The sequence below is a fragment of the Thunnus maccoyii genome, chromosome 18 (assembly GCF_910596095.1).
Source record: "Thunnus maccoyii chromosome 18, fThuMac1.1, whole genome shotgun sequence".
NCBI lineage: Eukaryota > Metazoa > Chordata > Actinopteri > Scombriformes > Scombridae > Thunnus > Thunnus maccoyii.
The window spans coordinates 24,571,661-24,582,941 of NC_056550.1; the positions used below are offsets into that span (position 1 = coordinate 24,571,661).

Below are 11,281 nucleotides of genomic sequence, written 5' to 3' on the forward strand. Positions count from 1 at the left end.
TGATGATAAGCTTTAAAGGATGAGTGAAACTTTGATTGATTGTGAGAGAATATGATGAAGATAACTGATAACAAGAGCCACAGATCACATTGTATTTACTGTATATATACATAGTCAGAAACAACACTGTAACGTTTTTTTAGACACTGACTTGACCTCAAATATCCAACATAATCACAATACAAGTCACTTATTACTTATTATATCACCTCGGTAGAATAAATCTATAATAAGTTAAGATTTGGTGTGTAAACTCATTCAGAAATCCACAGTTAATAGTGGTCCTAGACAGTAAATCTTTTGAATAACAGAATGAAAATAACAAAATGTGAGTCATCTGGAGCATATGGCTTAAATGAACATGATCCCTTCAAGAAGAAAGATGTTGCATTTGGATACGCCAAGGTCGTTTATGTCATATTATTGTAAATCAAATCCACTGGCAGCAGGAATGAGACAGATGTCCAGCGGTGCCGTTTTTTAAAACACAGTCTGACATCTAGAGGCGGGATCACTCATCACACGCAGCAGAGCAACAGATAACCACACAAACAGCACTAACCGGTCTCAGTGAGTCGGGAACATTTTTCAGATTGTTTGTGACCATAAAACTTGAAGAAAGTCAAAAGCACATGGCAATATAATATGAATAAACCCCTTTGAAAATACCGTAACACACACACACACACACACACACCGCGTGGTGCTTTCAAAAAGTTGTTTAGATTCGAGCACACATCATCACATTCTCCCCGAGTCACCGCACCGGGAGTCATGTGGAAGGAATTCAGAAATCTCAGACATGAGTGATAAAATAGGATCTTTATTGAATAAAGTAAGACGTGTATATATACATAGCTCCTTCCGTCCTCCGGATACGTGTAGGTCATCCGCTCTGTCAAAAAATAAAACCTCACATTCATCTGTCTTTTTTTTTTTTAAGGTAACATGTACAAAATCTACCTTTTCAGCATCAATCATTCATCTACTTTAGGCTCAAAAACTGACTGTAAACAGTTTGTATTTTCTTTCCCAATAGAGAAGAGTGGCTCATTGAATTCATGTTAGTTACAATAGATTCTAGTGGTGACAGTTATTAACAATATACACTACGATATAAACCCACTTCTCTGCCGTCTATCCGTATTCTCTCTAACAATATATGGCTCTTTAAACCCCAGACGACCTCATGATAGCAGTAAAAATTTCAACATTTTCTGGATATTCAATCAAGAGATAGTTTACAAAGTTATAGGAATATATGACTCTTTTACTTCATTTGAATGTTTCTCTGTGCAGAACCATGTACGTGCAGAGTTTGTTTCTCTGCGCTCGCCTTAAATCAGAGTTTATTAGCATTAGGATTAGGATTTTGTGACATCACAACGAGTTCGGAAGCCAATCCTGGTCCTGTTTGCAATTTACGCAACGTGATGTGGAAACCTCCGGTGCACAAACACTGTCCATCTTGTGTCCAATAGAGAAGGAGAAGATGCCTTTTTAAGTATTTTAACAAGTTAAGTGAACTTTTTTTTTTTTGAAAAAAGACTATATTAGATACAAATTATTATTCACAAATTATTTACATGTCTTAAAACATGTTTGAAGGGTATCTTTAAGGGACTACATCACACTGATACAGTTACAGTGTCATAAAACAGCTGCTTACTGATTTCCTCCTCAGTCTAAAATGATCTAGTAGAGATTTTAAGACAATAATTACCTCCAGAGAGTAGTTCTGTGTAATGTAGATGCCACTGAGCATGTGTGAAAAAATGGTTCCGTTTACAGCGTTTCGCTAGCTTGTTGTGCTTCATATCACAACCTCTTGACTTTGCACTACATTGTAAATAACTTTAATACAAAGTCAAGAGGCTGAAAGTATGATCGCTGTTATTAGTCTTTGGAGACGTTTCTAAATAAACTCTTCATGACGAAGGAACACGATACCCAGTGCAGCGCTGCGGCTCATTGACATGTTTTTAATAGTTCATGTCATTAATAGTTCAGTGGATTAAGATATATTAAGCTTTGAATACACACACAATACTTGTAAATAGATCAGTTAATTTCTGCTTTGGCTTTGCACATGAGATTTGTTGACAAGAAAAATATACAAAATCACAGCTTAATCCTTTAAGAAGGAAACTACAAACATTTTTGCAGCCACTTTTCAAACCGTCAGAAGGTGAGCGCTTGGTTCAGGGTTCAGTATCACTTTAATAAGACATCTACACTGTGCAGTTTAACATAGAGAGTTAATTGAGACGAAGTGATGAGCTGTGATGCTTGCTAAGGCTACAGCCACGTAGTTTCCAGTAGTGACTAGTTGAGCTCTGGACCATCAGAGTACAGTTTGGCTTTATTACTGTAACAGAAATGTCAACTGGAGGCCTGCAGCTATACCGTCTCTGAGCTCAGATCAGCTTTCTCTGTGCTCCTCTCTGCTCCGTATCCATTACACTGTGTAACATACAAACTGGCTCCGGACCAACTACATGAACTCTTGTCTGCACCAGCGCCAGCCGATGAGCGATCTCTTTGTTGTCCGCGTCAGCATGAGATTACAGAACCGCATTTCTGTCATAGCTCTGACAAGTGTGGTGCATCAACAACGACGTGCACGGCAACAGTTAACAACATCGCAGTTCACTTAACATAATTAGATAAATATGCAGTGAATGGATATCCAGCATGCAGCACTGTCTCTGTATTGTAGTATCATCAGTTCTTTTTGTAGTACAAATTGAGTTTTGGTGTCTGTCCTCCCATGTGATCATCACTTTTACTTCTATTACATTTTATTTCAGACTTTTTCACTGATGATTACATTCAAGTGAGAGATAAGAGTTTGTTTTTCTAAAAGACAGATCCGAGCCAAACGGTGAAGAACCTCACGGCTTATTTGGAAACACTTTTCTCAATTTTAAAGTCGTTTCTAGATTCTTCAAACACTTTTCCATCCAGCTGGAATGAAAACTATTTAATTTGCATATAAATATTTTAAAATCACCTTCCAAGTTGGGCTTCTTTTATTCAGCCAAACAAAGATGATGCAACATGTTGCTTAATATGAAGTATTTATTATCAGGTTTATTTGTTTATATGAATTTTATACAAGCAATGAGTTACAGTGGGCTGCACCACATCTGGAACCATATTTGTCTGGTTTTGGAAACAGTCGCAACTCAGGAAAGTGGTTAAAATCTACTTTATTGTGCAGCAAATAGAATATTTTTCATTCATCAGCTGGATGGAAGATTCTGTAAGGAATCCGGATAAACAGGAGTATGTTTTGTGTGACGACATGCAGGGATTTTTTAGAGATTATCTTTTACTTATTTATGCTTATATCGGTGAGTCGAACATGCAAAAGTCTCAAATCTTTGAGCGATAATCACATGAGCGGTATAAACTGGGCCTTGCAAGTCTTTGTGTTTCATACTGTATGCGTCTCCTCCCTCTCCCATTTCAACAGCATCTTTCCATCTTGACTCTCAGTGTTTGAGTGTTAACATGAAAACTCTTGTCTGTCTTTCCTGCTCTCCGTCAAACCTGAGTGACTAAAGGTTCTTTGAGGTAGAAGTTTATCCCCCTCTGATCACCAGCTACATGTCCTGCACAAAGTCCCGCCAGAAGAGTCCCATTAAGAGGAGGGCAGATACCCCTGTCCTGCCCGTACAGGGGTGTATAATCTCCCATGTATTCAGGCCCCTCGTCCGTCCCATCCTCATCTTCCTCCCCTTCATCGTCCTCTTTGTCCTTTTCCCAGAGTGACGTGGCGACGTGGTGATACTGCGTAGTGTCCTCACACTCCATTCCACGGTGGTAGAAATAGCTGAAGTTGGACACAATGACGGGCACCGGCAAAGAGATGGTGAGCACGCCGGCGATGGCGCACATGGAGCCCACCAGCTTCCCGCCGACTGTCTCCGGATACATGTCCCCGTAACCGACCGTCGTCATGGACACCACGGCCCACCAGAAAGCCTCCGGGATGCTTGTGAAAGCCGTGTCAGGACTGTCCACTTCTGCAAAGTAGACAGCACTAGAGAAGATTATGACTCCGATGAAGAGGAAGAAGATGAGCAGGGCGAGCTCTCGCAGGCTGGCCTTCAGGGTCTGGCCCAGGATCTGGAGGCCCTTGGAGTGACGAGAGAGCTTGAAGATCCTGAAGACCCTCACCAGCCTGATGACCCTGATGAGAGCCAGGGACATGGAGGGCTGCGCACCTTTGTCTTTGACCAGCTCGGTGCCCAGCGTGACAAAATAGGGAATGATGGCGAGGAAATCGATAGTATTCATGATGTCTTTGAAGAAGTGAATCTTGTTCGGAGCGCACATGAGGCGCACAATGAGTTCAAAGGAGAACCAGCAGATGCAGATCGTCTCCACGATGAAGAAGGGGTCCTGGAAGGGAGTAAAGCCAGGTGGGATCATGATGGTTTCGTTCGCTATAGTGGGGTGAGGTATGATGGTGAATTTCTGTAAAACAAAGGATGAAAGAAAAGCGGTTACAGTTGCACTCTACGATTTGAAAAAATCAAAGCGTATGTATTCTTTTCTAGGGGATTTTGTAACCACTTATGTTCTGTCATCTGTTGCTTATCAAACATGAGTAGAAAGGGGAAAGGTGAGGAAGCTCCATGGAGACGAGGGCTATGAGCGGGTAAACAGAGAGAAAACAAAGATGGCGTAAACAGGAGAAGAAGCGATGATCATGAAAGTTTGTCCTCAGCACATTTGGAATATGACATCTGTCATCAGGATTCGATTGAGTCTGTGATACTCTGCTAAGTTTTCTCTCCTCTCCGTTTTCACTGCCCTGCTTTATTTTTCCTCGCAGACTTTTATATAAATCAGTTTCTCTATATTTAAACGCACAAAAAATATTAAGTTCATGTGACTCTGGGTTGTGTTACACACCAGACGCTGGCACGGCTGCGGCATCTGACACTTCATTTAACCCCGACTGCTTGTGTTTTTTTCTGGGAAGTAGGTGCAGGTTTGAAATGACTGGCCATTAGTGACAAGTAACAAGTTAGATAGAGTTACCCTGAGCTTTTGATGTCCTCCGAGCACACATTGTTCCCAACACTGTGTATTTATATGTTTTTTATGCTTGTATCCATCCATCAGCCTCATGTCCTTGCGTGTTTTTTTTATATCCAAACTGAACTGCTTGCAACACTACCACACACACGAGATTATGCTTGCATCTTAAAAGAGATTTACGTCTCTCATTTCTCATTTCTGACACTGTTAGAAAACAGTTCTGGTCTGGTCTGTTTGCCAAAGGGGATAAGTTGCTGACCATGAACTGCATCATCCGCGGTTCTGCGGAGTCTGGCTGGGGGCCTTTGTTGCATGTTACTCCCTAAGTGGCAACTATCACGGCTTAAGGCTGAAGTAAATGCAGAACTACTTGAAAGTGCAATGTCATCAATGGTTGCTAGATTCTGGCTCCAATCGACTCCTATTCAAAAAGTGTCAACTTCTCTCTAGAAATACTAAGTCAATTACCTTTTCCAACATGTCATTGTGGTCTCAATCGCTAAATTCAGGCCCTCTAATAAGTGTGTTGGTGGTCATTTTGGAAATTATTGCTCCATTAATAAGATTTTAAGACTTATAGTAGCTTTGATGTCTGCTGTGTGGGTGTTGATTAACAGCTGTGATTGACAACTGCTTCTCTCCGGGACTATTCACAATATTTTATTAAGTTTAATGTTACTTGATTACAATGGCTGCTCTGTTAGCACAATTTAGCTAAAGTAGCTAATGTTAGTCCAAGTGTGCAGCGCTTGGGTGTTCCCAGTAAGCTAGCGTTAGCTTGGGTCCGGGGTAGCGGGGCATGTTTCCACACCATAAAAGGAAACACCCCGCTCTCCTTATTGGAAAGGTCCTGGCTCTGAATGGAAAAGATGACGCCGACCATAAACAGCAACTCTGGGCTTCAAACCGGCTCGTCGCGCATGCCTATAAATGGCCGTCCATTCCGTAGTCTTTGTTGCTAATGATTTTTCATGTGTTGTTTGCGTTTACTCTCATGTTTCGGATTGGATTCTGGCACAAACACATCTGGATGTAATTGAGAAGTTGGCATGAAAAAGTAGTGAAATCCTCCTACTTTTGTTTGTTTACGTAGCCTTCTGAGTCACCAGAAGCTTCCTGAAGCTAACCAACCAGAACAGAGTGGGCTCATCGGGTGGGGGGCTAAAAGAAGCTAAAGAAGCTAAAACGACCTGTTTCAGACAGAGGTTGAACTGAGGGGCTGCGTAAAAGGGCTTTAAAAGATATATAAGGAGTTTTTTAAACTGTAAATCATGTAAAGATATTCCAGTAGAGCCCTAGAATAAAAATACAGACCTGGAAATGTGCACAATATGGCCACTTTAATGCTTTGGGCACCACAAACATTTCTTTTACCTCCATTATGTTAGGAAAAGTGACAGCGGTCACTATCTCAAAGCTTGGGCATAAATTTGCATGTCTAATAGAGGTAAATACATGCAAAATAAGCATTTTTGTGACTTTGTTGAACTGCCCCTTTATGTTCATAGACCATGATTGTCCGGCCATTTAAAAGACATAATTTATAGCTGTATATATTAGGTCTTGTCATATAAAAGCATCAGAACCAAACAAACTATTTTCACCGCCATCTGTTAATTGAGTGATTGCATGGGGGTTGACTGTCGGTTTAGGTTTGTTTGTGTAGTGTCCAAAGCGACCGGTGCTCTGATCACGAGTGTTTCTATCTATGTATAGGAGTAACGGAGAGGTGAAGGTGGTGATGGGGAACGTAAATCCAACACACGCTGCTCCGTGTCACCTCTCCTGCTCGGACCCCCGGAATCGTCTCCATGCTACCGGAGCGTGAGCGAGGCTAATTTCATTTTGCGTCGGTCATCAGAAAAGTTGATCTGCGAGCCTCTTTTCCATGCCGTTTTCAGTGTCTATGAGTCACAGCGTTTATTAATATAGACGTTTGTTTATGTGTTGATGTGCTCTTAGAGTTGTCCTTCCCCCTATATATAGCCCTTTAGATCTCCAAGGGGTAACGTGAGACATGTTCATCTCCTTTCCTTGCTTTCACACTTGCCTCTCTACTACTACCTCCTTCTGGTCTCTCTTTTCTCAGTACTTTTGAGGTATCCACTCCATCTTAATGCACTTGTTGGCTCTGGCAGTCGTCCCTGAGTGGTTGACGAGGGATTGCATCTCCAAAACGTATCCCTCCTCTAACGGTAAACCTCCATCAAACCTGCTCTGTCTCAGTTTCTCCTCTCTTCTTTCCTTACTCATGTTTTTCCACCGGTGGTTTAACTGCTCTCCTCATCTCCTTCATTCCTCCCTCTCAATCTAAGTGGATCAGATTTAATGACAAGTCCAAAATAATATCGAGAAAAGCTTGCCCTCGCCGTCTCTATTCTCTATCTGCTGACCTTGCTTTCCTTTTTCCTCGATCTTGAGATTGTTTTTGTAACTTGAACTGCAAATTCTGCATTTTTTTTCTCCTACTCAGCCTTCAGTTTTTTCTCAAGCAGTTGATAAAGGAGATAAAACTGTTTTCACCTTGTACTGTGAGAGTTGGTTTATGTTTGGCAAAGTGACACCTGTCAGCACCTGTTGTCCTTCAATGTTCACCTCATCATTTCCTGGCAGCGTTAACATCTGTTCTCTTTGCACCCCGTCAGCTACTTTCCCCCCGTTCCTTCACCCATATGGTTTCCTCCCTCGTTCATGTGAATTTCCATCTGCAGCCTTGTGAATCCAACAATCCAACAAGCAGCATCATGTAACCCATCACACAGCCCCTCCTCACCTCCCTCCGTTCCTTCTCATTCCTGAACTCAGGCAGAGTCTCCAGGCAGAAGATGAGAATGGAAATCACGATGACCGCAACGCTAATGATGGCGATGATCCGGGCTCCGCTTGAGGACTCTGGATACTCAAACAGCATCCAGAGGCGACGCTGTAAATCGTTGCTGGGTAAAGGCCTCTCCTCCTCCTTGGCGAAGCCTTCATCCTCCTTGAAGCGGTCGATGATCTCCTCTCCGAGCTCATAGAAGCATAACTCCTCCAAAAACATGTCCAGAGGGACGTTGGCGGGCCTCCGTAGCCTCCCGCCTGACTGGTAGAAGTACAAGATGGCATCAAAGCAGACCCGGCTCCTGTCCAGGAAGAGTTCATTATGCAGCGGGTCAAAGTAGCGAAGTCGTTTACGGGGGTCACCCAGCAGGGAGTCCGGGAACTGAGCGAGGGTGCGCAGCTGGGTCTCATAACGCATCCCTGACACGTTGATGGCCAGGCGCTCAGTCAGAGCCCAGCCGCTCCTCCACTGACAACGACGGTTCTCCCTCTTGGCCTCCCCGCTCGGCTCCGTCTCGCTGCTCTCCCTCTCCAGCTTGTTGTGCTGATCTTTGGTCCACTTGTCTTCATCACCGGCCTCCTCAGCTTTCTGTTTTTCTTCTGTCTGCCCTCCTCCTTCTGTGCCTCCTTTACCACCTCCCTTGTCTTTTTTATCCATCTCTCAACCTTTGATTTTCTCTTTCCTGTCTTACTTTTCTTGTCTTTTTGCTCTGGAGGAAAGAAAATAAGGTTAACCTGGCGATGCAGAAACAACAGAACGGGGAAACATGAGTAGATAAAGGGAAAAAAAAGAAAATAAATTAAACAGTATAAGGTATATCTACTACTTTTGTGCATATAAATCTTTTTCACATAAAATAAATTGTCCTTTAGTCGTTTGATTTTTGCCAAAACATCCAACTAGCAGTTACACAGCATCACTAATAATACATCATTATTATCCTAGAACATTTAGGAACCACTCAATAAAATATAAACATCAAAATCTTACCTCAGTGTTTTCTGTGAATTCAACTGAGCACTTTTCTGCACATTAGAAACAAGAAAAATTACATTAAGAGTGAGTAGAAACATGCTACATTGAAAATTGCTGACCATACAATTAAAAACAAATCAGAATTAGTAATAAAATTCTTCTGGTTTAGCAATTATTTGTAGATTTCTGCAACATTTTACTGCAAATCACACTGTGCACACACTCCATGCAAAAAAATCTCTCTACATGCAAGAAACTTCATGCTCACGACCAGTTTATCACAATGACCAGTGCAACCAGTGGGAAACAAACTGATACCGGCTTCTTCCTCTCACACGTCTGTCTGCCAGAGCTGCTGATTCAAGCTAATCACACATCCAGAGAATGACCATGACTCTCTCCTCCTCTACCTCCACCTCAGGGTGCCTTTTGGGGCTGAACCATTCCCTCTTCGTGAAACAGTTTAGTCTATCGATTGCCTCATCATGATGTGTGATGTTGGTTTGGGAGGAGGGAGGAGGGAGGGGATGGGAGGAGGCAGAGGGAGCAGCGTGGCTCCTTCAGTGGCCGCTGTAGTGTTAATCTGTAACCGGGGTGAAGTGAAGATAGTTATGCTTGTTTGTAGGTCACTCACTGTCTTCACTTTCTCCCTTGTGCTCTCTCTCACGCTCGGTACACCCTCGGGGAATGCTGTCAGGCAGAAATTCAATCTTCGACCCTCTCCTAGCCCAAGAGCCACCGCTGTTTCTTCGCCTCCTTCTTTCTACCCCCCCCGTAACCCTTCCTGCCCGAAAATATGTCAACCTCTTAACCCCTCTCTTTCTCTTAAACATACTGTACATATTTGCACACGCGTGTGGACATGAACTTGCATACTCACATAGCAGAGGCCAAAAAGTTTATGTTAAAAAAAAGAAAAGGATTTTTAAAAGAGAGTTGTGTTAGTAATTATCATGATTTATACTCTGGAATAAAAAGAATTCGACCACAAACATGTGGTGAGTATTTTTTTTATTGGTGTCTTCATTTTATTTTACTATAAGTATAAATCTGGTGGACTGTAGTTATTTTAGACACATCATGAAATCTAAACTCAAGCATGTGTGTGGCGCTGCAGTAAAACTACAACTCCCATAACACGCTTTATTGACAGCTGCACTTTGCAAATGTCGCCTTCACTTCACTTTTCAGAATTGTAAATGCAGCCGTCTGCTACATTCAGTCGCTTTTGGGGGAAAATAAGAAATTAGACTGTATCAACACAATTTACTTCAATGTTTCATGCAGAATTTAGGATTTTAATTAATTTATAGCCACACTAGCAGCATGGCTGTAGAGATGGCTTCAACCACTTTGATTCAGACTGAAATAACTCAACAAGTATTGGATGATTTGCCATAAAATGATGTGCAGACATTCACAGAGGTTGGCGTTTTGGAGGTTTATCGAAATGTCTCGACGACTGTTGGATTGCCATGAAATTTTGTACACCTGGTAATGTCCTTTCAGAATCAGATGTAAGAACGTTGGTGATCCTTTGCCTCTTAGAGCGCCGTCATCTGGTTAAAATTTAATTTTGTCCAATACTTTGGTTTATGCCCAAATACCTGCGAAATCTATGACATCAGTCACAGCTTTACCAAATGTTTGGTGCTAATTTAGAAACGTTTAGAGCTACAATGATTAGTTGATAAATCGATTAGTCGATCAACAGAAAATTAATTGCCAACTATTTGAGAATCAGTTTTGAGTATTTTTTTTAAGAATACTGTTTCCAGCTTCTTCAATGTAAATATTTCAAGGTTGTTGTTTGGTTTTTTTTTGTCTTCTATGATATTAAACTGAATATCTTTGGGTTGTGGACTGTTGGTTGGGAAAAAAAACAAGACATTTGTGTAACAGTGATTAATCGATAATGGAGATAATCGTTAGTGGCAGTCCTAAAAATGTTAGCATGCTAACACACTAACATGGCTAACGTTATTACGGGTTAACATGAGCATGTTAGCATTGTCATATGTGATGTTAGCATGTTAACAGAGCTGCTAGCATGGCTGTAGACTCTTTAGCCTTGTTAGCCTACTAACTAGTTTTCAGTCATAGTTGTGTTTTTTTTCATTTTCTGTATGTCAAGCACATCTCTAGCCTCCCTTTTAAAACTTCTTCCTGAAAATACAATTATTGATATGATTAATATCAATAGTTATAGTATTCCTGCTGTGTTTATTGTTGAGATACAGCAGGTGTACAAGCCATAACGGTTTTACAATATTTTACCAGATTATGTGTACAGCTTCTTGGTGTTTATTAAAGGAAACATCGTAGCATCAAGATTTGTACCGTTTCTGCGGGAACATTGTGATCTCCGATACTTCCGGTTGCACCTGAACGCAGCAGAGCAAACCCCCCCATGATTTTGTGGAACTTTGA

The 11,281-nt window shown here is 41.6% G+C and overlaps 2 protein-coding genes across 3 annotated transcripts in view; one reads left to right on the plus strand and one right to left on the minus strand.

The window, feature by feature from the left end:
- The window catches only part of slc1a9 (solute carrier family 1 member 9), a 57,850-nt gene that overhangs the window by 45,852 nt on the left and 717 nt on the right, over positions 1-11,281 (plus strand). The gene's annotated exons all lie outside the window — the stretch shown is intronic.
- On the minus strand, positions 3,197-11,260 carry LOC121884628 (potassium voltage-gated channel subfamily A member 7). Of its 2 annotated transcripts, XM_042393541.1 has the most exons (4): positions 11,192-11,260; positions 8,867-8,901; positions 7,829-8,585; positions 3,197-4,485 (listed from the first exon to the last, which is right to left on the minus strand). In XM_042393541.1, exons 3-4 carry the CDS (start codon positions 8,531-8,533, stop codon positions 3,550-3,552), a joined length of 1,641 nt encoding a protein of 546 aa, XP_042249475.1. In that variant the 5' UTR covers positions 8,534-8,585; positions 8,867-8,901; positions 11,192-11,260; the 3' UTR covers positions 3,197-3,549. The 2 variants fall into 2 exon arrangements, with proteins under 2 accessions (XP_042249475.1, XP_042249474.1); XM_042393540.1 differs by lacking the exon at positions 11,192-11,260 and having other exon boundaries at positions 7,829-10,331.

Excerpts from the sequence above, each read along its gene's own strand:
- LOC121884628 (XM_042393541.1), bottom strand. The coding sequence starts at position 8,533 with ATGGATAAAAAAGACAAGGGAGGTGGTAAAGGAGGCACAGAAGGAGGA. Across the intron at positions 4,486-7,828 it reads ATGAGAAGGAACGGAGGGAG|AAATTCACCATCATACCTCA; the intron begins GTGAGGAGGGGC and ends TTTGTTTTACAG.